The 25072-nt window shown below is 35.7% G+C and overlaps 3 protein-coding genes and 1 long non-coding RNA gene across 4 annotated transcripts; 3 read left to right on the top strand and 1 right to left on the bottom strand.

Moving 5' to 3' along the window:
• Positions 1-954: 954 nt before the first annotated feature.
• Positions 955-2810, top strand: LOC140857733 (WUSCHEL-related homeobox 3-like). Its single transcript, XM_073256929.1, has 2 exons — positions 955-1451; positions 2442-2810. Exons 1-2 carry the CDS (start codon positions 1038-1040, stop codon positions 2706-2708), a joined length of 681 nt encoding a protein of 226 aa, XP_073113030.1. The 5' UTR covers positions 955-1037; the 3' UTR covers positions 2709-2810.
• A 3428-nt stretch (positions 2811-6238) lies between these two features.
• LOC105044528 (embryo-specific protein ATS3A) lies at positions 6239-7733 on the bottom strand. The gene is made up of 2 exons (XM_010922463.3): positions 7569-7733; positions 6239-6879 (listed from the first exon to the last, which is right to left on the bottom strand). The coding sequence occupies exons 1-2, from the start codon at positions 7731-7733 to the stop codon at positions 6403-6405; spliced, it is 642 nt and encodes a 213-aa protein (XP_010920765.2). The 3' UTR covers positions 6239-6402.
• A 61-nt stretch (positions 7734-7794) lies between these two features.
• On the top strand, positions 7795-11091 carry LOC140857887 (uncharacterized). Its single transcript, XR_012141327.1, has 2 exons — positions 7795-7897; positions 10706-11091. It is a non-coding gene; the product is annotated as an uncharacterized lncRNA (long non-coding RNA).
• Positions 11092-20308: 9217 nt separating this feature from the next.
• LOC105044527 (UPF0014 membrane protein STAR2) lies at positions 20309-24557 on the top strand. The gene is made up of 3 exons (XM_010922461.4): positions 20309-20779; positions 23207-23452; positions 23888-24557. Exons 1-3 carry the CDS (start codon positions 20510-20512, stop codon positions 24200-24202), a joined length of 831 nt encoding a protein of 276 aa, XP_010920763.2. The 5' UTR covers positions 20309-20509; the 3' UTR covers positions 24203-24557.
• Positions 24558-25072: the final 515 nt, after the last annotated feature.

The raw sequence follows: 25072 nt of genomic DNA, 5'->3' as shown, positions 1-25072 counted from the left end.
ATCTTTCATTTCCATAAAATTACTAAAATATTTTTTTTTTTTCATTTTATTAGCTGGAGTGCAACCGGCTGACTCAACTAGTTTAGCTCCAAAGAATACCGTATGTGTTTTAGAAATAAACTAATTTATTATCAAAATAAGGATGTATGAATGAATTAACAATGATAAACTGAAAAGTTAAAATTTATGATATTTGGTGGGTTCAAATAATTTGAAAGTTCTGCTAACATCAATAACATTCTTATTATTTCTCTACGTATGCATTTTGTTATATATATATTAGGTTGATTTATTTGACAATTTATAGTTGAGCTTGGTATTGCTACCACAATCATGATTAAAGATGATTTCTAAGTACCAGACAAAAGACTCCATTACAATTGCAATTTCAATTAATGTGAATTTCAAGCAGCATTTTTATTCTCAGAGAGAGAGAGAGAGAGAGAGAGAATCTAAAGGGGTGCTGGCTGGGTTCGACTTTGGTTGAATGATGCAGGCATCATCACCTTATAATTTACTTCCCAACTGAAATGGTAGACAGGAAGACGTGTGACAAGCTGCGTGTCATTCCCCCTCTTCAATGACACTTCTACCAACCAAACACTCCACAGAACAGATGTGATATCTCCCGAATTCCTTCTCCCCCTCCTCTCTCTCTCTCTCTCTCTCTATATATATATACATATATCTGACCAGTTTTAAACGCAAAAAAAAGGAAAAGCTTTTATATGGATAAAAAAGAAAAGTTAAAAAAAGTAAAAACAAAGTCGCAAAACCATTGACAGTTTGACACCCCAATTCAATGCCCTTCTCAGAACAACATCAGCATGACAGTACTTCCTTCCCTTCTCATCCCCAACTTTTTATACACCACCCACTTTGCTCCTCCCCCATTCTCCACACATCCCTTTTGTCTCTTGTCCCCCTCCTTCTCTCTCCTTTCCATTTGCCATCCTCCCTCATGCACCCAAAAGCTAGTAGGACACCCAGAAAGAGACAAGGCTAGGAGAAAAAGCAAGAGATAGAGAGAGCGAAAGATGCCTCAGGCTCCTTCAACAAGGTGGTGCCCAACCCCAGAGCAACTGATGATACTGGAAGAGATGTATAGGAGTGGAGTGCGGACTCCCACTGCTTCTCAGATACAGCAGATAACGGCCCACCTCTCCTATTACGGGAGGATTGAGGGAAAGAACGTGTTCTACTGGTTCCAGAACCACAAGGCCAGGGACCGGCAGAAGCTCCGGAGGAGACTCAGCAGGCACCACCACCTTCTCTTCTCCTGCTCCCACCCACACTCTCTCCACCGCTTTCAGGAAACCTTCCATCCTCCGCCACTTCCTCCTCCCCCTCCTCCTCCTCCTCTTCCATTCCACCACCAGACCCTACCTCACTTCCTCCACCACGTCCCCGTCAACTCCTCCTCCTCCTCCACTCTTTGTCATTGTTTCTCGGTAGGTAAATTTTTTTCCTACTCTTAACCAACTGCATGATGCTAAAACTAACACTAACACTGGCTACAATAAGTAGGCTAGCTTGTTCATATCTTTCTATAGTTATTGTTAGTTTATATATGACTTCTTGGACATGGTTATGGTTTATATCTTAATTTAGTGAGTCTCGTCGATGGTGTCACGTCAATGTGGTTTTTTTCTGTTGGACTCTTGGGTTGTCTTTATTTAGATACTAGAATATGGTACTCTTAATTCATGACTAGCTACTTTTAGCAAGATCTTAGAAGTAGAAGCAAAGTTTGTTTGTGGAGTTCCGTTTGACAAGACAGGGGTGATGGTTGTGGTAATTGTGGTTCGTGTCAAGCATTACCCTTTTCTTTCCGAGAAAGCCGTCTGGCATTGCCTTATCTACCTCATAGACCTTTTGTCACTTTTGCTTGGGTGGAAGACTTCTTCATATCTTTTGTGGATTTCGCTCACTATGTGCATTTCTTCTATTTGTTATTTGATTTTAGGGTTTCTGACACTACAATTAATGTAGTGCGCAACTTCATGCCCAGCATCCTTTAGCAAACTCTCTCATATTGACAACAAGAGGTACTGGTGAACTTGGAATTTATACAATACTTTTTTGACAAAATGGAGTAAAGAATACATGTGCTACTTATGATTCATATCCAACATGTCCTGTCCCATGGCTAGACGTTCAAAAGTTAATGTGGAGCTTAGTATCATATAGTTCTTTCATCCAACATTTAATTATTTCCAACTAATATTATTTGATAACCGAAATGGATGTAAGAGTATATCAGCATAACTTGACTATTTTATGTATGTTAATGTAGGCAGTTTTGAACACATATCAATACTATATAAATGGTGGGAGCAGCCCAAATCACTTAAGAGAAGCAAACCTAGATAGAATCTATACTATATATCTTTTCTAACTTAAATTAGCTAGTCACTGTTCTTGTTGGTGTTGTGGTGTAGGGAGGAGGCTCCCAAGTGGCAAACCAAGGACTAAATTTGCTCTGCAAACTGGAGACTGGAGGACGAGAAGAAACCCCAACGAGGGCACATAACATGGAGTATGGGTATGAATGGATGGCGAAGATGGATGGAGGCTCAGCCGTTCCACTGTGTTGCCGGCCTCTCAAGACTCTGGACCTCTTTCCCACCAAGAGCACTGGGCTCAAGGATGAGGGCAGCACCAGCAAGTCTTCCTCATGCTCAACGTCCACAAACTTGTCTCCATAGCTGATGGCTGGCCTCTCTAACGGGCTAGATGCCTATCCACCTATATATATATATATATATGGGCCTATCTAATATATATGTATCTCTGGATCTTTTCCTATGGCTTCTTTTCTTCTGCTGGTGATGCTAAGGCTGTTGTATGGTCTAGTAGAGAAGCTACTTGGGTAACTCAGTTCTGCATTCTGCATGCACTGTTCCCCTTCTGTTTAATTTCTTTTCCAAATTAGAGTCCATGGAACTCTTGGTTGGGGTCTCTGTTGCTTTCCACTCTTTTTTCTTTGGATTTGGATTTTCTGCTCTCATCTCTGTCTCTTGTTTCTAAAAGCTGCCAGGCCCTACATCAGTACTTGGAAGACTTGTTAATATCAGCCTTTAATGGTTTTAAGACCAGTCAATCAGACACCGTCTCTCTCTCTCTCTAGAGAGAGAGAGAGAAAGAGGTAGGACCTGAGGCCAAATGGTGTAGTAGACAAGACGGGGTCTTGGGAGTTGGGGTAATGGGCTGCCATTCTGTGTTTGGGATTGCGTAATGGCAGCCTTAATTTTTCAACTAGCGAGCAAAAGGTGTATAGAAAAAGTTGGGGAGAAAAGGGACCTCAGCAGGCCAAGATCCGATGATAATAGGGTTACAAAATTACGCGCATTTCACACTTAGCTTATAATGGCAAAAAGCCTCGAAAGAAAAAAAAAAAAAAATTTGTCTTTTTTTCGCTCTTGATCGATCCTCGGCTGCTTACTGGTTTCTAAATCTTCCATCAATCGTAGGTTTATTTGAAATCATTATTTTTTATTTTTTTTTTAAATAAAATTATATCCAGAAGCACATATATGTAAAACTTAATTATCAAGCAATAATTATTTTTAAAAATATATTTTTAAAAATTAATCATGTTGGATAATGGTGTTTGTGGTTGGATTTTTAGTATTTATGAATTGATTTAGATTTCAGTCTAATGAGAATGTTAGAGTTTAAACGAGAACGTATGTAAGGATTCATATGAAACTATGTTTAGTTCTATATCAACTATGTATTGAATAGATTTTAGATATTTATACATAGTCAAAGAATCTAAATAAAATTTTTTAATTATTTTTTTCAAATAATTTTAGATTATTATAAAAATATATAAAAAGTTAAAATAGATGCCACTCTTATGAGAGTGGCATATTTCTGGATACATTTTCATCAATATCATTTGCATCGGAGTGAATGACTTGTTGTCCCTTCATGAGGGAGGGATTGATAATTATAATTCATCTAGTTAGATTGAGTGGTGATTTGGAGGTGGACCTAAAATAATTAATTATGTATATAATAAAAAATACAGAACAATGTTCTCTGCGAGTTGTTTTCATGAATATTACATTTTGAAATATCATTCTCATGGATCATGGATGCAGTGTTTCATGTAAATGTTGCTCTCCTATTGCATGTATATGTCTGCATGCATCCACATGGATATACACACGTGCCTAAAATTCTCAGGTCTCTTTCCTCCTTTTGCCATCCTCTTGGTAACATTCTTTAGAAATATTATCACAACCTTCATCATCACCCATGCCTCCCTTTACCATCCTTATATTCTCATCTTTAGTGGCATCATCATCCATGTTGGTGATTTCCATCTCTTCAATGCTTGCTCATCAACGGCGACATTCTCTATTAACCCATTAGCAGACCATCACAATCATTTGCTGGTACTTATTTTTTCACTATGGAAAACTTGGATAAGATTGATCAGATTTGGGCTCAGATTTGATTAGATCAAAATTAAACAATGATGATTTTATATTGATGATCCGAACCATTAGATGTGATCTACTATCTCAAAACTATTTGCATACCAAAAATAATATGATTTGAAGACCTCTAGTCTATGCATCAAACGATCAAAAAACACATCTAATTCAATTTTATTTAGACCGTCCAATTTTTGACTACTCGATGCATAGGGTAGGAGTCTCCAAATCATATAATTTTCTGTATACAAATAGTTTTGAGGCAGTAGATCATATTCAACGATTTGGATCATTGATGTAGGATTTTTATTATAGAGTTTTGATCCGATCCAAATCTGATCAACCTAATTATAGCCCAGCTCTTTTTCATCATGGGCCTGTTGTATATCTATGATATAAATATTAATATCACACCATTGGACTAGATAAAAGAAAAAAATGTTCACCGAATGGTACGAAGGATGTAGGCGAAAATGCACTATAAAAAATGCCACTCATGTAAGAGTCAACTAGTGATATCCTCATTAAATTGTTTTTTTTTTATATGTAAATTTTATTTCCTTTTCTCCAAAATAATTTTCATACACATTAAAATCCTATCTTTTTACCAAGTCTTGGATATAATAACTAATGATCATGGATAAACCATGGACAATTATCCCTTCATTATTGGGTAGAGTCATGTGGAAACACGTGCAAGTCCATTTCATAAGCTAGTAGCTACCTATATTTTGCAATGGACAAGTAGCTGCAATTAAACAATCAAAATTCTCGTGTTGCTGATTAGTGGATGCAGCAGTATGGTACAAAAGGAAGAAAAGCAACCAAATGCAATGAGAGTCTAGTGAGGCAGCAAGTAAAACCATGGGCCTTCTCTGGGGCTTTATTTTGGTCTGAGGAGCATCCCTATATTGATGAGAAGAAATCTTCGTATCAGGAAATATCAATTTCCTTTATTATGAATTTATGATAAACTGACCCCTTAATTAGCATAATTCAATTCAATAAACCGTAGTCATTTCTTGGTCTTTATTTTGGTACGAGGAGAATTACTATACATTGATGAGAGAGAAAATTTATAAAGGGAAATATTAAAATCCTTTATTATGATATAGCGACTCCATAATTAGCATAGCTCATGCCTGCTAGAGTGGTTAAAGTATTTAAATTCTCCCAAAATTTAATAACAATAAAGAACCAATCTAGATGTGTTTCTTGCCTGTCAAACAAGGCTTAACCCTTTTGTTGTTATTAAAGATGGCATGTGACAAGAAAAGAAACCCTGCTGATAGAACTTAGTAAACATTACTACTTTGCATCAACTCTCCATCCCAGTATAGATCTGGTGCAGAGCGTAATAACTCGTGATGATTTCCTGAGTGACTAAGTCATGCACCATTAATTATTGGAGCCCTCCGGATTTCCATACAATCGTTTCAGCTAGGAATAAATGATACTAAATTCTATTCATATGTCTTTACTTTGGCACAGAAATTTTTCTTCTCTTTGTTGCCCTTTTATTTCTTCTCTATCAAGCCTTATCTCTGTATATCACCTGCTTGTTGCTAGGCAAGGACATTCTTGGTCTTGAACTACTGGTGCCATCCTTATATCATCCCAGTTCGCAAAGAAAAAGAAATCTCACCATCATTCTTGTGGACCATTGGAAGGAAGAGCATGAACTAACCTTGCTTTCAAAATGACTAAAAATTCGACATCAAAATGGAAGTTTTTAGCTTTGCATGGAAGCTAACCCATGTCCTGTATCTCAGTGTCTCCTTTTTTTTTTTTTTTTGGATTCATACTCTAAATCTTTATTGTGCACATATAGCAAAATTAACATTGGATAATCTATCTGGTGCTTGCTTTTGATAACCCATTAAGCCAACAATTCATGCAACTTGTTCCACTTAATCATGCATAAGACATATGCACTGGATGATAGGTGACAAGCTTATGGTAACTTTGAATCGTGTTTGCTGCCAAAGACTCTCCTTGGATGCCGAATCCCAAATGGAGTAACCTCGGCCTCGCAATTGTCGATCCCATGCCAGACTCGACGAGGAAGGAACCTTCGAAAATAGAATGAGTTAGAGGACAGCTTGGCTGCACCTGTCACTACCACTTGAGCTTGACCAGGCCTCCAATCATCATCACCTCTATGCTTCAGATAGAAGTAGCAAACTTGTGAATGGATGCACTTGCCAGTGATCTTGAACACATCAATTGAGCATTCTTGAAATGGTACTCTTGGCACATCATCGAGCACCATTGGACCTAACTCATCGACCCATTTTGTGTGTTTGGTTTTGAGATGACGTACTAAGATATCTGTCGAGTTCGAGTCACCGAATCTTAAGCTTACTTGGTCTGCTGTGCCTGCCCCTTTGGTACATGTAGTTTCAATTAAGATCGTGTAATTACAACTATCCTGTAAAAGAATGTAAGAACTGTCAATGAGCATGATTGGAGCGAATTTTTCTGTATTATTATTGTGCAAACTACATGAAAAGAGCTCGCACAAACGGGGTTCATATGAAATCATACTAAATAACAGCTATTTTGATTTGCTATAGTCCCTGAAATTTAGTCTAATATTCTAAAAATTAAATTATTATTTTATTTAAATAATATGATTTAGATCATAATGCCATGAATGATAATATTACCATAAAATCATATAATGGTCACAATGCCAATTATTTAGACAATCATCTCTTAAAAGTTAAGCATCGATATTATTTATAAATCTATTTTAGTTAATCATATTCAGAATCATATGACACAAATAAAAGATATATTTTTAGAAATTCTGCAGTGCCTTCATTTTACCATCGTGAGCCATTATGTACCACAAAATTACCGATAACAGTTTGTAGGATAAACCAAAATGAGATAGTTATCCACCATCCTCTTTGGGGTTTTTTTCCTGAGAAAAAAGTTGTGTTTAATATTTTAAATTATAAGGCCCCAATAGGTTTCCCAACTTTGGTGACAAGTCGGCAAACAAGACCGATTGTTACAAATAAATAAAGCCGGCAACAGGTGCAGAATTCTTTGGTAAAAGGACCACATCTTTTTGCCGACTTTAGGGGTAAGAAGCAACTGAAGCATACCCACCTTTGTGGAGTCGCGCGACACCGACCCTCCGCTACGCTTCTCCAAATCCGCCTCCAAAGTAGCGGCAGCGGTACTCAAAAAGAGAACGAGGAGGAGCAAGAGGAGTCCGCCCCCGCCAGCGGCACCACCGAACCCGAATTGCGCCACCCCTCTACTCCTCTCCATCTCTTCCCCTTCCTCTCTCTCGCTCGCCCTCTTCTTATATTACGCCCTCTCCCCGCTCTCTCTCTCTCTCTCTCTCTCTCTCTCTCTCTCTCTCTCTCTCTCTCTCTCTGTGTCTATGTTCCCTTCCTTCATGGCATCATAAAGAGGCGATTCGATTCGATCTGGTATGCTTTTCTCCGCTCAGTTCTTCCTTTTCTTCTTGGATCTTCGCCTTTTCTTTAGAAAAATGTGATTTTTATGCTGATCAGATTGTTTGCTTGATGGAGAACTGATCCTTTATCTCAGTCTGGTGTCTTGTTTGCCCATTCTTTTGGTTATTTTAAATCATTATGTTAATATTAAATCTAAAAGTAGGATAACCCGTGCTTAGGGTTTTGGGATCTCTTTTTTCTGGGCATTTATTCTTAGTAAGGAGCGGAACAAAGAGGCGGAATCCCTAATTTGATGTCTATAGAACAATTGCTTTTAGTATTAGCGGCTTTTCTTGCGGTTATCACCGCTGTTGCAGTGAAATGTTCTCAATTAACGAGTTTGTAGACACATATTAATAATTAGATTAAGAAATATGGGATTGGTTTTTCTAATCATGAAATCTAGCAGAAAAAATTCACTGTTTTGAGTGATGTATCAATCAGGTATTTGGCTTCTATCAAGAACCTTACGAAGTTTAATAAGTTTTCCATAGGATTTGTAGGTCCATTTTCTGATTGGATGCAAGTTTTAATGCAATGTTTCATCATCGAGGTCCTTTTTATGCTTTTCTATTGTACACACAAAAAGGATGACAATTTTGGGCGAGATCAGTTGTTGGTTATCCTAGTTTAGTTTCTATTAGTGGTGGATTTCATGATTAAGTTCACTTGAAGTGTTTTCCCCCTAACTTTTTTTTCCTTTTGTCATGTGTCTTATTTTGCTTTCTATAGGTGGTGTATCTTTGCTTCCTAGTCCCTCCAGATTTTTCATATTTTTGCTGCAAGGTATAATTTGCTCATTCAGGGCTGAATTCTGGGCAAATTTTCTTTTCAGTGGACTGGGTTGAATGTAGGTGATAATCATCAAGGAAAGGATTTAGATGGTTTCACTGACAATGAGGAATTATAAAAGCCTTTGTGCTGTGTTTTCCCAAAATTTGAAGAAAACAATAAGGTTCTGGATTTTTCCCCACATTTTTCTATTTTAATGCATCATTCGTGGATTCCATGGCTTTCAGTTATATTTCAGGGCTTGAGAATTTGTTTGTATGATCAATGGTTCTATTGTTTCTTGATGTTCAGAGTCACTATTATCACCAAAAACCAGAGTGTCCGAGTAAAATAATCAGGAAATGACCATTCCATTCCAAGACAGGATAACCTTTTATCTCACGCCACCTACGGCATATAAAGCGGTGTATCTTATTCTTCTCAAAAATTGCATGAATTTGATAGCAAGTTTGTGAAAAAATCATCTTCCTTTGATAGAGTGTCCTTGAGATAAGAACTGTTATCATGAATCACCTGTTTGGTGTTTTGGAAACTACGTCTAGATAGAACTGTAAAAGATTTGTCAGCATGAAAGAATTTACTGGTAGTCTTTTAGATGAACCTGCTGTCGTACTTTTTTTCATCATATATTGTCCCTACTTGGTAGTTTGCATATCAGAATCTTCCTTGTCAATTGTTCCTACTTCCTTAAGCTGTGCCAATGGCACAGATTGATATGGAGAACAGATGTAGCATGTTCTATGGTGCATCAATATACGTAAACAGCAGCCAGAAAAAAATATATGTGAGTTTCTCAGAGGTTTTTCCACATATTATTAGGAGTTGTAGCCTCAGGAGAGGTTGGTGAATAACCTTAAATTAGGCATTTGACATTCTAGGAATTATAATAGCTGGTGAATCTTTGCAAGTCATATTTTCATGAATCTGAATCTATCAATTGGATCTTTCAATAATTCATTTTTTTTGGATGGTAATGACAACTAAGTTACTTATTTTGATTTCATTCTTCCTGTAATGAGGGAATTCCTTGCACCTTCAAAAGTAGTTCTTTTTGCTAGTTGAAGTTTGGAGTTCAGCAATCTGCTCTTCTCCTTGGTTTTTTTGCAATTTCATCTGTCATTATGGAATTTATTTGCCTTCTAATAACCATGTTGTGTTTTAGTAGGCTAGGCTTCACAGCATTACCATTGGAGAGATGATATCTCCCACTTCTTTTGTATTTCTACCTTTATCATGCTACCATGGGATTTCTTATGTATTTTTTATAATTATACTTTGTTTATTTGTCTGCAACCCCTCAGGAACACATGAAGCAATGAGACATATATAATAAGATGGAAAGGTTGGAGATAATTTGTTGGCGATTATCTTTCTCCATTAAAAGTAAATTCATTTGGGAGATGATGTTGTATGATGATTGGTTGAACAGGAAAAAACCTAGTAATGTTTGCCAGGACAGGATGGTTAAACTCTAAAATTTTTGGAATGTAAAACAAATTTTGGAAAAATACTCTTGTGGTATTATGTTAGGACTCCCTCAATCTTGTTTTCTCAAGAACTTCGCTAGTTATAAAGTGGGACCTCTATGAGAGGTTTTAGTTTCAAATAGTGCTAAACTGTTAATATAAATTTGTAATATCTGACATAGAACAAAAGAATTCTGAGGTTTTTTCTGTTCCTTTGCTTCATTAGCCTTTCCATTATAAAATATTAAAGATTTATGAAGTACTACATGATCTGCTAATATATGATTGTCAGACAACAAAACGGAGTAGCACTGAGTACTAAAACACTATAATTCTGCATTGATGCTATCTATTTCTTATATTCTTCAACCGTGTTTGGTACTTTCTGCTCAATACACCAGATAATGATCATCTCAATTTTTTGAATATCTTATGCTTCGTTTGTAGCAATAGATTCTCTCTGTTGTGAATCATCGCAAATGAAACAAATCATGATACTTGTCTCTTTTCTTACGGACTGCAGGGTAGTTTGAGATGGGAATAATCAAGAACAGTTTCTCATTTTTACTGGGAACTGGTTGTGGTATATACATTGCTCAGAATTATAATATCCCTAACATAAAGAAACTTGCATATACATGGCTTGATAGGGCAAAGCAAGTTGAAGAGACTTACAGGAAGCGTAAAAAGAAAGGTGAAGACTAGTAGTTGTTGTATAATCTTTTTATGCTCATGGCATCACAAATATCAGAGGAGAGATGGGTAACCAAGGAAATATCACATGAATAATGTAGCGCAAAACTGAAATGCTTGCTGCAGCAATCACATAAAGTGGTCAAGCCTGTAACTGCAAGTGATATTCTTATAATTATCATAATTTTTTTTGTTGTGAGTTGCTTAAATTTCAAATTTATGGATACACTTATGATGGATGCTGCACTATTCGTTTGGTAATTATTGTGCCATGTTATTGTTGAACAATATTTCATCTGTTCCGAATGATTTGGCTAATTCATGAGCATATAAGAAATTTGCTTGCTGAGACTGGGAATAGAAGATGATTCTGCCAGGGATGCCTTACAGTGATTTGCTACACTTAGAGACATTTGGCCGAAAGATGGAAAGAGAGACGAAAGTGTGGTGAAGCACATCCTAGCAATTATGTGAGAACTACTTTATGAACTGCTGCATCAGGTATTCCTTCTAATTTATCCCAGCAAAGAACACATGGATCGGCTCAGGAAGTGCTAAAACACATCACATAGGCAACGCATGACCCATGTAACAAAAACAACCTGTGATAGCTCGGCCCGGCCCATGTAACAAAGCCCAAAAAAAAAAGAAAAAAAAAGAAAAGAAAACAGAGGAGAAGACTCTCTTTGGGAGTCTTCTTCCTCCTCTCGCCGGCTCCCAATCGGAGTCGGAAACGAGCTCCCTCCGGCTCTATTTAAGGAGGAGATCTCTCTTCTCTCCCTTCCACCAAAGATCATAAGCTTAGTCGGCGGCAATCGTCGGAAAATCACCGTGGAAGATCCGTCCCTGTGCCCGTCCAATTGCTCGCGGGAAAAGCTTTGCCGGCGTCGGAGGTAAGCCTCCTCCCCTTCCTCTCTTCTTCCCTTTTTTTTCCATGCCTGTGTACATGCTCGCCGGCGACCGGAGTCGTCGAATTTAGTTGCGGAAGAACCTCTATATTTTTACCGTTTTTCTTTGATTTTCGGTGTCGGTGGTCACCGCCGACCACCGATTTGGCTCTCCTAGTGTCGTTGAGTCGCCCCTCTCTTGCCGACGGTCGCCCCACGCCGGTTGCACCGTCGGCCGGCCAGCCAACAGGGGATTGAGAGATCCCCTGTTTCGGCCCAAAGGAAGCTCGAGAAGAAGAAAAAAAAGGAGGAGGAAAAGAAAAGAAAAAGAAAAGAAAAGAAAAAGAAAAAAAAAAAAAAAGAAAAATAAAATAATAATAATAAAAAGGATTTTCTCTCCTTCTCTTTCGTGAAGAAAAAGAAAAAAAAAAGAAAGAGAGAAAGAAAAGAAGAAAAAAATAAAATAAATTAATTAATAATAATATAAATAATAAAATATGAGAAAGATAGTTTCTCTCTCTTTCCTCTCTTTTTTCAGACTGAACTAGTATTTTCTCTCTCTAAAATTGAACTTTCTCTCTCTACTTTCTCTCTCCAGAATCCTCTCTAGATTATTTTTCTCTCCTAAGATTTTTAGAATTTTGAGAAGAATGATGATGAACTTAAATGATCCTCGTGATGGATTTTTGATCTGTGATCGTCGGACGGTACACCGACATCCACTTTGATCAGATCAGGTATTTTAAGATTCTATTTTTTTATGATTTTATTGAATTATCCACATGATAATTTGAGCATGATTTGATCTGATCGATCGGATTTATTGAATCATATTGTCTGAAAAATTCAAGATGAGTTTTCTCTCTCTAGAATTTCTCTCTCTAGAATTTTCTCTCTCTAAAATATTCTCTCTCTTGATTGATTCTCTCTCTAAAAAGGTTAGTGAATGAAGAAATTTTTTTAATAGTCATGATCTGATTCTAATGAAGAACTCTGATCCATGATTGTCAGACAGTGTACTGGCACCCATCTTGATCAGACTATGAATCTTTAGATTTGATCATCCATGATCCCGACTTAATCATGATTTGATCATGTTGATTTCATCACTTGAGATATTGGACCAATCGTAATGTTGGATTGTGTCACCTGATTAATTCGAATTATACCTCATGAATCTCTCTCCTCTGATTGTCTCTCTCCACTTGATTTTATGAAATCAATGAAAAAATCTCGGTCCTATCATTCTTATCCGATTTGATCTGATAGTTAAACTTTGGATCGTTTAGGTCCTAATTAGATTTTGATTAGATGAAATTAGATGATCGGACCCAATCTAAACCGTTGAAATATGATATTCGTATTCTTTCTAATTATTGAAATTGATTCTGTATAGGATTGTGGATGTTTGATCATGGGATATCGCGATATGATCTACGAACAGAATTTTTGGAAGAAAATTTATAGAATTATGTGGATTTATTGGAATGCGTTCGAGGTAAGTAATGTTTCACTTTTTCTAGATTTATCGGCAAATTATAATAAATTTTTCTGACATGATTTGTGAAACGATGCATGAATTGGATGAATGGTATTTTGTTATAAAAATATCTTATTTGAAATGTTATGATGAAGCATGATTGAACATATTGATTTCATGATGCATTATATTGATTGATTTCGATACTACATGATTATATATTTTATTATCGAAATTAGAATATAAATATGATTTATGAAGAATTATGATATAAGAAATATTATGAATTGACAACCTGACTATGTAAAGGACCCTGCCAATGGAGGCATATACGTTGGCAATTGATTTTTCTGAGGGTTTACGTCATCAGAGAGACCAGAAACCGCAGACCAGGTTCGAAGGACTTTGCTGCAGATGATTCGCAGCTCACCGCAAGAAGATACGCGGTGTTATGACCCTGCCACAGGAAAAATATGGTCATAGCTCATGGTTGACGAAAAGAATTGAAGAACAAAAGAAATTGAAATCTCGAAAGAAATTTAATTTTCGAAAAAAAAATAAATTTGGCATGAATTATATTGCATAATTGAAAATTGATTTCGAATTGATGAACTCTATATGCTTATTTTCTATAAATGATTATTTACTTAAATGCTGATGAAACCGTTGAAAAGTGATCATTGCTTATGGGCTGTCTAGCTCATTACCTCTTATTTTACTGTTTTTACAGATGTTGAGGAATTAAGATGATACAAGATATGAATGGAAGAGTGATCAGAAGCAGAATTCCATACTTTTATTTTCGGTTGAAAGGCTTATTGAATTTGATGTAAAGCTATGAATCTTTGTTGAATTTATTAAGATATTAAAGAAGAAATTTAGATCGTTATGTTTTGGATTTAAATTATTATCTAATTATTCGCTGTTATTTTAGGATAGCATGATAAGATCCTTGCATGCTTATGGGAAGAGTTTTCTATGAGTATGCGGCGGTTGCCATGACCCTCGATTCACAATCTCGGGTCGGGGGTGTAAATTAATATGGTATCAGAGCATAAGTAGATGAATTATGAAACATATAATCAGATATAGAATGGGTGTAAGTGATAGACACTAGGGACATTATGGTGTAGATCTTTGATGATTGTAGTGGGAGAAATCTTTATAACTTTTGGTTAAATATTGAGATTATGTATGAAAGGATCACAAGAGATTATGATATATAGAATTTGAAATATGATGGATGATCTATTGATCATGATATGATTAGTTAGATTTTCATTGAAAGTAATTACAAAAGGATTGACATAAAAATTTTATTGTGCATTATAATTATTAATTTGATCATTGGTTATTCAAGTGAATCGTAAGTTCAAATTCGATGTGAGAATAATACTATGATATTACTTTAGTTGAGAAGTTGACTATTATTGGCAAGATAAAGATTTGATAATAAAATATTGTTCCAGAATGGGCTAAGAAAGTTTTTTTTATGATATTGATTGGAATATTTATCGAAAGTGAACTTGGTATGTGGATTGTATATAAAGTGGCATATCAGGATGAATGTATATTTGAGATATTACAAAGAAACCTATTTCTTATTGATGAAATCGATTATGAGATTGTAGAATATTCATCATACTGAAATCTTTAATCATCATCCTTAGATCTAGATAATAGATTTTATTATGTCTCTTGGAGACTACATGATGTGTATGAAATTTAATTTAAAGATTTTGTATCTAAGTTGATCAAAGATTTTCTGATATTATTGTTAGGTTGTTAATGAAAAATTGATATCTTTAGATTAAGATAAAAGATCTGATTTATATTTATTTTAGATTATGGGACCCATGTGAAATTTGTCATTTAAAATTTTGAATTTAGAAATTGATATGGAGTTCCTTTGCTTTTGTTAACGAGGTCCCTAATTGAATTTACTATTAAATGGAGATTTGATTTTTTTGAAGCTTGTATGATTGTTATGAAAGGATATTTGATAGATATTGAAGATCCTGACGATAGAAATTTTTTTAAAAAAAATAATGATTTGAAATTTTATATATTCTGATTATGTCCAAATTTGGTGGAGCATCGAAGGATTTTTTTCTTCATTAATTTGACTTATAAGGATTTTTGGTTTGAAAATTATCGAATTGAATTGATATGAGAATTAAGATTTGATTCATATTGATTATAGTAAATCTATATGATGGTTTAAATATGATATTGGACTCAAGGGTTAATCAAGATATTATACACCAGTAAAAGTATGAATGAGAATCGAAAGTTAATCTTTGACTTCAATTGAAATTTAAAATTTTAGATCTTTTCTATTGATAAGATAAAGAAATAATTTGATCAAATTTTTTTTTGGTGAATCTATGAAATTTTGATTGTTAGATCAGAGTGCGCAGTGGAAGCATGGTAATCTGGATTACTTTGAGTAAGTTAGGAATGTTGACTCTTTGAGTTAAAGAATTATGATAGATATATGGTTTGATACAAAAAATTTATTGATATTAGAAAGAATAATATTTTAAAATTTTAAATTATTTTAGATATCCTAATTGATTTTTAAAAGTAGTGCTTCCACCTATTATGCTACAAAAATAATTAGCATCCTAATTCTAGGATGAGTGGACTTTTGATTTTAGATTTAGAATATTTAGAGATAAATTTTCTCTATCCTAGAATTAAATTTTATAATTCTCTATTTATTAGAAAGAATTTGAGATTGTTTATCGAATAATGATTTCGATCTTAGATTATTATACTCAAATATTTATCTCCAGGGTATAATAAAATTTGAAGTTTGGACTCTTTTGATTATTATTATTTCTCTGACTAAATAAAAAAAATTGAGGTTATCTATTGATATTGACGATTGTTCTACAAAAGATGGATTGGAGTTATTTATAATTTAATTTGATAATGAATCGATTAATTAAGAGTAGTGAATGTTTAGATAAAGCAAATTGATATACTTACTTAGAATAGAGACATTGATTTTGATTATAAGAAAACTATAGTTTTGATTTAGATCAATTTTTGAGTTATTGATTTTTATTATGGAATGACTTAATGATAAAATTTGCTTCAAAAATTAGAATATTTAAGAGTTTGAGGATTTGAGTAAGAAAATTTCGATGATTAGAAATAGTGATATTGATTCAATCAACAATAGTGATATTGATCTTTATGAAATGACTAAATGATAAAGTTACATTGAGAATTAAAATATCAAAAGTTCGAGAATGAGATTGAAATGATAAATCTTCAACCTTTGAAAGTACGAATAAGAGAAAATATTTTTGAATTTTGATTGATTAGGATATCATCAAATGATTCATAGAAGTATGTTTTTCTATCTTATGATGGGTTGAAATTAAGAGTGGTTAATATTTAAAATAAAAAAATAAATAAATAAATAATGATGATGAATGAAGTTCTTATGCAAGAATAGAGACATTGACCTTCTTCTATTCATAGGAGATAGATTTGATTTTAATTTGAGTCATGAGATATTGAACATTAATTTTTACAGGGAATGAGATCATAATTTCGAAATCTTGAAACATTGAAAATCTTTGAGATGTTGATCTTGATAAATAAGAAAATGAATGATTCTGTTTCAGATCGATATTAATGTTTGACTTTTTTCTTATGAAATGATTTAAGAATGAATTTATATCAAGAATTAGAATATTAAAATATTTGTGGATGAGATTCAAGTAAGAAACTATGAAGGCTCAAGCAAGAAAAATTTCGAGGACGAAATTTCTTTTAGAGGAGAAAAATGTGATAGCTCGGCCCGACCCATGTAACAAAGCCCAAAAAAAAAAAAAAAGAAAAGAAAATAGGGAGAAGACTCTCGAAGGGAGTCTTCTTCCTCCTCTCACCAGCTTCCAATCGGAGTCGGAAACGAGCTCCCTCGGCTCTATTTAAGGAGGAGATCCCTCCTCTCTCCCTTCCACCAAAGATCATAAGCTTAGTCGGCGGCAATCGTCGGAAAACCATCGCGAAAAACCCGTCCCTGTGCCCGTCCAATTGCTCACCGGAAAGCTTCGCCGACATCGAGGTAAGCCTCCTCCCTTCCTCTCTTCTCCCCTTTTCTTCCCATGCCTGTGTACATGCTCGCCGGCGACCGGAGTCGCCGGATTTTGTTGCGGAAGAACCTCTATATTTTTACCATTTTTCTTTGATTTTCGATGCCGGTGGTCACCGCCGACCACCGGTTTGGCTCTCCTAGTGTCGTTGAGTTGCCTCCCTCCTGCAGACGGCCGTCCCACGCCGGTTGCACCATCAGTCGGCCAGCCAATAGGGGATTGAGAGATCCCCTGTTTCGGCCCAAAGGAAGCTCAGGAAGAAGAAAAGAAGAAGAAGAAGGAAAAGAAAAGAAAAAGAAAAGAAAAGAAAAAAAAAGAAAAAGGAAAAAAAAAGAAAGAAGAAAAATAAATAATAATAATATAATAATAATAAAAAGGATTTTCTCTCTTCTCTTTTTCGTGAAGAAAAAAAAAAAAGAAAGAGAGAAAGAAAAGAAGAAAGAAAAATAAAATAAATTAATTAATAAATAATGATATAAATAATAAAATATGAGAAAAGAGTTTCTCTCTCTTCCCTCTCTTTTTTCAGACTGAACTAGTATTTTCTCTCTCTAGAATTGAACTTTCTCTCTCTACTTTTCTCTCCTCTCTAGATTATTTCTCTCTCCTAAGGTTTCTAAAATTTTGAGAAGAATGATGATGAATTTAAATGATCCTCGTGATGGACTTTTGATCTGTGATCGGCGGACGGTACACCGACATCCATTTTGATTAGATCAGGTATTTTAAGATTCTATTTTTTTATGATTTTATTGAATTATCCACATGATAATCTGAGTATGATTTGATCTGATCGATCGGATTTATTGAATCATATTGTCTGAAAAATTCAAGATGAGTTTTTCTCTCTAAATATTCTCTCTCTTGATTGATTCTCTCTAAAATATTCTCTCTCTTGATTGATTCTCTCTCTAAAAAAGTTAGTGAATGAAAAAATTTTTTTTAATAGTCCTGATCTGATTCTAATAAAGAATCCTGATCCATGTTGTCAGACAGCGTACTGGTACCCACCTTGATCAGACAATGAATTTTTAGATTTGATCATCCATGATCCCGACTTAATCATGATTTGATCGTGTTGATTTCATCACTTGAGATATTGGACCAATCGTAATGTTGGATTGTGTCACCTGATTAATTCGAATTATACCTCATGAATTCTTTCTCCTCTGATTGTCTCTCTCCACTTGATTTTATGAAATCAATGAAGAAACCTCGGTCCTATCACTTCTTATTCGATTTGATCTGATAGTCAAACTTTAGATCATTTAGGTCCTAATTAGATTTTGATTAGATGAAATTAGATGATCGGACCCAATCTAAACCGTTGAAATATGATATTCGTATTCTTTCTAATTATTGAAATTGATTCTGTATAGAATTGTGGATGTTTGATCATGGGATATCGCGATATGATCTACGAACAGAATTTTTGAAAAAAATTTATAGAATTATGTGGATTTATTGAAATACGTTCAAGGTAAGTAATGTTTCACTTTTTCTAGATTTATCGATAAATTATAATGAATTTTTCTGACATGATTTATGAAACGATGCATGAATTGGATGAATGGTATTTTGTTATGAAAATATCTTATTTGAAATGTTATGATGAAGCATGATTGAACATATTGATTTCATGATGCATTATATTGATTGATTTCGATACTACATGATTATATGTTTTATTATCGAAATTAGAATATGAAATATGATTTATGAAGAATTATGATATAAGAAATATTATGAATTAACAACCTGACTATATAAAGGACCCTGCCAATGGGGGCATATACGTTGGCAATTGATTTGTCCTGAGGGTTTACGTCGCCAGAGAGACCAACGACAAACCGTCAGAGAGACCAGCGGCTCCGAAGGACTTTGCTGCCAGATGATTCGCAGCTCACCGCAAGAAGATACGCGGTGTTATGACTCTACCATAGGAAAAATGTGGTCATAGCTCATGGTTGACGAAAAGAATTGAAGAACAAAAGAAATTGAAATCTCAAAAGAAATTTGAATTTTCGAAAAAGAAATGAATTTGGCATGAATTATATTGCATAATTGGAAATTGATTTCGAATTGATGAACTCTATATGTTTATTTTCTATAAATAATTATTTACTTAAATGCCTGATGAAACATGTTGAAAAGTGATAATTGCTTACTGGGCTGTCTAGCTCATTACATTTTATTTTACTGTTTTTACAGATGTTGAGGAATTAAGATGATACAAGATATGAATGAAAGAGTGATCAGAAGTAGAATCTCCATATTTTTATTTTCGGTTGAAAGGCTTATTGAATTTGATGTAAAGCCTATGAACCTTTGTTGAATTTATTAAGATATTAAAGAAGAAATTTAGATCGTTATGTTTTAGATTTAAATTATTATCTAATTATTTCATTATTATTTTAGGATAGCATGATAAGATGCCTTGCATGCTTATGGGAAGAGTTTTCTATAAGTATAGGACGGTTGCTATGATCTTTGATTCATAATTTCAGATCAAGAATGTGATATAATCATACCATCTCTGATCGTCCCAACTGAAGTAACTATGGCGATCAACGAGATGGGAGGGGCTGTGGCAGGTAACGACACCACAGGGCGGCCAGAGGCAAGTGAGAAAAGAAATATCTGGCCAGATATAACCTTATGCGAAATGGAATGGAGGCAAAAAAATATATATATATTTAATATGTATATGAATCTATTATATGTAAAATTACGAATGATGGAAAGAAAGCATGAGCGATGTTCAATGGACTAGCGATTAATCCATGAGGGGATGGAAGGAGGGTCAACAAAATGTAATCGGCTAAATAATATTTTGTTCGGGAAGATGCCAATCCAGTCCGGAAACGGCCAAAAGGCCTCGTCCTTACTCCGGATGCCGTATTCCCGAATGCCGTACCCTCGGTTTGGTCTCCACTGCTTTTAATAATGGAGCTCGATTCGGTTTCGACGCCGACCCGCATTTCCCCCTCCCTTGGATATCCCCTTCCCCAGATGAGGTTTCTCGTCCAGTCTCCACTGTCCCCGCAAACACCGTCACGAGGTCCCTGAGAGCACAAATACGAAACCCAACCAACAGCAGCTCGAGAAAACGAGGAGGAGGAGGAGGAGCCTGATTCCGTTCTACTTCGTTGTCCATGTCGTCGTCCGTTCTTTTGCTTTCTATGGATCCTTCCGATCCCTCCTTCTGGAAGGAGTTCCTCGTCGGGATGCTCAAGCCGGCGGCGGCCACGTCGGTGGTTCTGATGGCGGTGGTGCTGTCCTTCTTCCAGAAGCTGGGGCTGGAGGGGGAGATGGTGTATGCGATCGCCAGGGCCTTTCTCCAGCTCTCTGTTATCGGGTTCGTGCTCCAGTTCATCTTTACACAGAAGAATGCCGGGTGGATCATCCTCGCCTACTTGTTCATGGTATGTTTTTTGCTTTTCAACTCATGAATTTTTTTTTTAAAATTTTTTAAGGTGGAATGGATCAGTTAGTTGATGAATTTGGGGCTTCCATTAGTAGGGGCACTGGAGTTCTTGAAATATGGAACTGTAGGGCTAGTTAGCAAAAGATATTTAACGCCAGCCGTGAAAAAGATTCAATTTTGAGGTTTCTATCTTTTTTTTTTTGGGGGTTGGGGGCGGGGTGCTGTGGGCAATTTTAGTTATGTGAATGCTTAATGGGTATGGAATATCTTGTATCGTTTGCTTTTAGAAATGTTTTGATCCTCGAAGTACAATAGTTGTTTGCTTGCATAGTATATCTTCAACGGCAGGGTGGTAAAAGTAGAAACATATTAGGTCTGCCTTGCCTACAATTAAATGTAGATCCAAAATTTTTGATGTGAGATGGACACCATGACGAAGAGGTTTGTGGAATGTAGACAAATAAATGGTTGCAGGTCTCAGAGGAGGCAAAAACCTAAATTGGGAATTCCTATCGCAGTGGAGAAACATATGTTTCGTAAGAAACAGGTCATGTTGGCATGTATACACTAAATTTAAGGAATGCACACCTTGTTCCACTAAAATCCAGGGTCTAAAATAGATCCTCTAAAATTAGAAAGACACTAGGAGATATAAACAGAGAATGATGGTGGACCACAATGACACGACCATCCATAGGTCATGTTATTGTAACTTAAGATAGGCATGTTCTAGCTCCTGATATTCCTGTAAGGTGTTAGGCAATAAGTAACTATTTTGTCAAAAGGAAAATTAAAGCACCTGTGGGTGCAACATGACAGGCAAGGGAGCATCTATGAGGGACTGAAATTCTGAGGATTTTCAGATGCCTGAAAACATCATTATAAGCAAATTCTGTTATTCCGAAGAGCCTGGGATCAGGGAAGCAATGCCCACCACAAATTTCATTCACTTCTATCTTCAAACTGAGCAAATGCCACTTTTTTCATTATCATAGTAACTTTTTCAAGTCTTATCCCCCGTACAATAATTAGTTTCCAAATTGCATTGTTTTCATATGGGAGGCCAAGTATACAACATCCTGAATAGAGAAAATAATTTACTAATGAAACAATACCCTCGCCCACCACCATAACCTCACAAAGCCTTCACTCCGTCATGACAAGTTAGGCTATGAAGGACCATTTTAAATAAGGTGGATCCATAAAAGGACCGAGCAGCGTTACAACCTGCCTTCAACATCATGTGAACCCACCAATGAATTGTCAGTATTCCTGCTTTAGCCCAACCTGGTAGATGGAGAGTAACTACAAAAAAGGATGATCTTTCGACAATTAATTTATGTTGACACACTTATCAGGATTCTTATTATACTTGGCTTCTCTATATCTGAGAAGAGTTGTTTTCGCTTAGCCCTAGTTGTTTTAGATCCATGCTGCACAAGACAGACTTAGATGTAACAGATAGAGCTGTCTTTTCTGGCAGTCTTTTGCTTGCACCTTGCAAATTCTGATCGTGTCAGATTGATTGTATGCTCCTTCCTTTCGTTGAACATCAACTACATTATGGATATGTGTAACCCGCACAGATAATCTGAGATACATCAATGGTGGTGAGGCTAGTATAGATGCTAGAGCATTTATAGATTGTAAAGTCTATAATTTTGAAATCAATGAAGCTAGATCATTTTATGGTATTCCAAAGGAATACCATCTCGTGCCTATGCGTATATGCAGTATAATTTTGTCAAGAGTATATGCACTCTTGCAGCCTGTACATAACTTAGTTAATACAATATTCCTCTGGAGAAATTAGAACCAAATAAAAAAATCTTTAGAATAGGGGTTGTCATTGTCAATCTAGCCTAAGATGACTTTAGGAGTCTTCTAGCTTTAATTATATATCCAAATAAACAAGGTCAGCCATTGTAAACTCCTTGGACATTGCTATCCTTTTGTAAGAGCATTGTCAAATAAAAGCAAACTGCTTATTAGAAAATAGTTTACAGCACATTCATCATCATTGCCAACCCACTAGCAAGACTTGCCTTCAGCCATAACTATAAAACCCAAGCTTATAGCAGAAAGAGATTAAATTTATTAGGGCTCATAAACGAAGTCCAATGTAACAATAATTTTGGAAGATGGCAACTCTGGCATCTCCAATTTGGTAAGCGTTTAAGAAGATTGATGCAACTACATTACCTAGTGGCAAATTCTCTGAACCCTGAAGATCCTTCGCATGTTCTATATTAGATTTAAAATTCAGTACCTTTACCTGTTACTGCTTTTGCATCTGCTTCTTTCTTTTATCAAGCAGAGGTCATAACATAAGCAGAGACATGATCATAGCATTTTACTATGTGGTCAAAATTACCATTTTGATTAGTATGAATATGCTGATACATTGCCATGCATCTCTATGCAGGTATCTGTTGCAGGCTATACAGCAGGTCAACGTGCAAAACATGTTCCTCGTGGAAAGTACATAGCTGGCGTGTCCATTTTGGCAGGAACAGCAGTGACCATGTTCTTGCTCGTTGTACTGAATGTTTTTCCCTTCACTCCACGGTACATTATTCCTGTTGCTGGCATGATGGTAGGTAATGCAATGACTGTGACTGGAGTTACCATGAAAAAGCTCAGAGAAGATCTCAAAATCCAAAAGAACCTGGTTAGTCTCAACTTTCTGATTTCGGATATTGGAAGTCCCCTATGCTAGTTCATTGAATGTTATAATAAATTAAAATTTTCAGTGTGCTATATTTAGTATCTCAATAAAATTTAAAGATCTATGGTTGGTCAAACCATGTTGCATGGCCTCTAAAGAAGATGCCAATTATGAGGTGCGTTAGGCTTTCTCCTGGTTCTGGACTTCTAATACTATCCTAGAAAACAATTTTGAGGAGTCCCATCAAAAGAGCATTAGGCATTCTGATGATATCTCGTGTTCTGATTGTGCATCTAAAATGTCTACTTGATAATTTTATAATATCTTATTATTCATTTTAGCTCCCCTCTTGTAACATTTAAGCCATTCGTCGTGATGTATTGTTAACTTGGCTTTCTTACATATTGTAGCTAACGGTTCTTTGTTCTTTCTTAATAGGTGGAGACAGCACTGGCTCTTGGTGCAACACCACGTCAAGCAACACTTCAGCAGGTGAAGAGATCTCTAATCATTGCATTGTCACCAGTAGTGGACAATGCCAAGACAGTGGGTCTTATATCTCTTCCAGGTGCCATGACTGGTCTTATAATGGGAGGCGCATCACCCTTGGAAGCTATCCAGCTGCAGATAGTTGTCATGAACATGCTTATGGGGGCATCAACAGTTAGCAGCATCTTGTCAACCTACTTGTGCTGGCCTGTGTTTTTCACCAAAGCCTACCAATTGGAACCCAAAGTTTTTACTGCAGATTAATTATTCCTTTTTTTTTTTTTTTGAGAAAAAAAAAGGGAAAGTTATGTAGACTAAGTCCCCATGCACCCCCCTTGCCTCCCCACCATCGACCGTCAACTGTGTTATGATCTGGGATGCAAGCAAATGAGCTTGCTATGGTAAAGTTTCGCTGTGTCTGGCTGTAACTTATTTCTGTCATAGGAAGTTAGGAACATTTTCTTCTTCTGGAGTTTGGAGGAAAACTAAAGCTTCAACTGAAGGTTCCAGTTGTTGTTTCAGAACGCATGCTTGTAGAGCATTTGTTGTGAATGTTATGTCTAACAACACAAGTTTGCAGGAGAAGAGAAATTGCCAATAAATATCTTCCTTATTATCATTTTTGGTGAAAGTAGATCACTATTTTCTGAGAAGAGGTATATGGATTTTGCTGGACCCTGTTATCCCAGTTCTCGTGACTACTATAATAATATTTTTTGATGTGCATGGACCTGGATTATGTGTGCACTATTAATATGTTTGCTAGCCGATTTCATGCATCCATTTGGAGTTAGGGGCATTATGTGGTCCAGTAAAGTTCAAAAGAAGGAATAAAAATAAAAATCTGATGACCTGTTTCCTTGGAAATGAAAATGATCCATCCTCATCCAAGAGAATTATTTTTTTCCCAGGTGTTTTTTTTTTTTTTGCAGAACTTCACAATGGTTGGAACTTGTCAGCCTCTCCAATTTTTCCCGTGCATCATTTGAAGACTCTTTATATTTCTTGAGAAACTTCTCAGTTTCTCCCATTCTTGCGATGCATCATCTTGAGATTTTTTTGTACAAGAGAAGCCTTTTTATTTTTCAATCCTTTTAGATCCAAGTTCTTCGAATGCCTGGCTTTAGTAAGAAT

Source organism: Elaeis guineensis, chromosome 5 (genome assembly GCF_000442705.2).
Source record: "Elaeis guineensis isolate ETL-2024a chromosome 5, EG11, whole genome shotgun sequence".
NCBI lineage: Eukaryota > Viridiplantae > Streptophyta > Magnoliopsida > Arecales > Arecaceae > Elaeis > Elaeis guineensis.
Note: the sequence above shows the minus strand (reverse complement) of the source record. Positions and strands in the feature narration are given on the sequence as shown.

Coding starts and splice junctions, on each gene's coding strand:
- LOC105044528 (XM_010922463.3), bottom strand. CDS start 7,733: ATGGAGAGGAGTAGAGGGGTGGCGCAATTCGGGTTCGGTGGTGCCGCT. Junction 6,880..7,568: donor TGTCGCGCGACTCCACAAAG/GTGGGTATGCTT, acceptor ATTCTTTTACAG/GATAGTTGTAATTACACGAT.
- LOC105044527 (XM_010922461.4), top strand. CDS start 20,510: ATGTCGTCGTCCGTTCTTTTGCTTTCTATGGATCCTTCCGATCCCTCC. Junction 20,780..23,206: donor TCCTCGCCTACTTGTTCATG/GTATGTTTTTTG, acceptor ATCTCTATGCAG/GTATCTGTTGCAGGCTATAC. Junction 23,453..23,887: donor TCAAAATCCAAAAGAACCTG/GTTAGTCTCAAC, acceptor CTTTCTTAATAG/GTGGAGACAGCACTGGCTCT.
- LOC140857733 (XM_073256929.1), top strand. CDS start 1,038: ATGCCTCAGGCTCCTTCAACAAGGTGGTGCCCAACCCCAGAGCAACTG. Junction 1,452..2,441: donor CTCTTTGTCATTGTTTCTCG/GTAGGTAAATTT, acceptor GTTGTGGTGTAG/GGAGGAGGCTCCCAAGTGGC.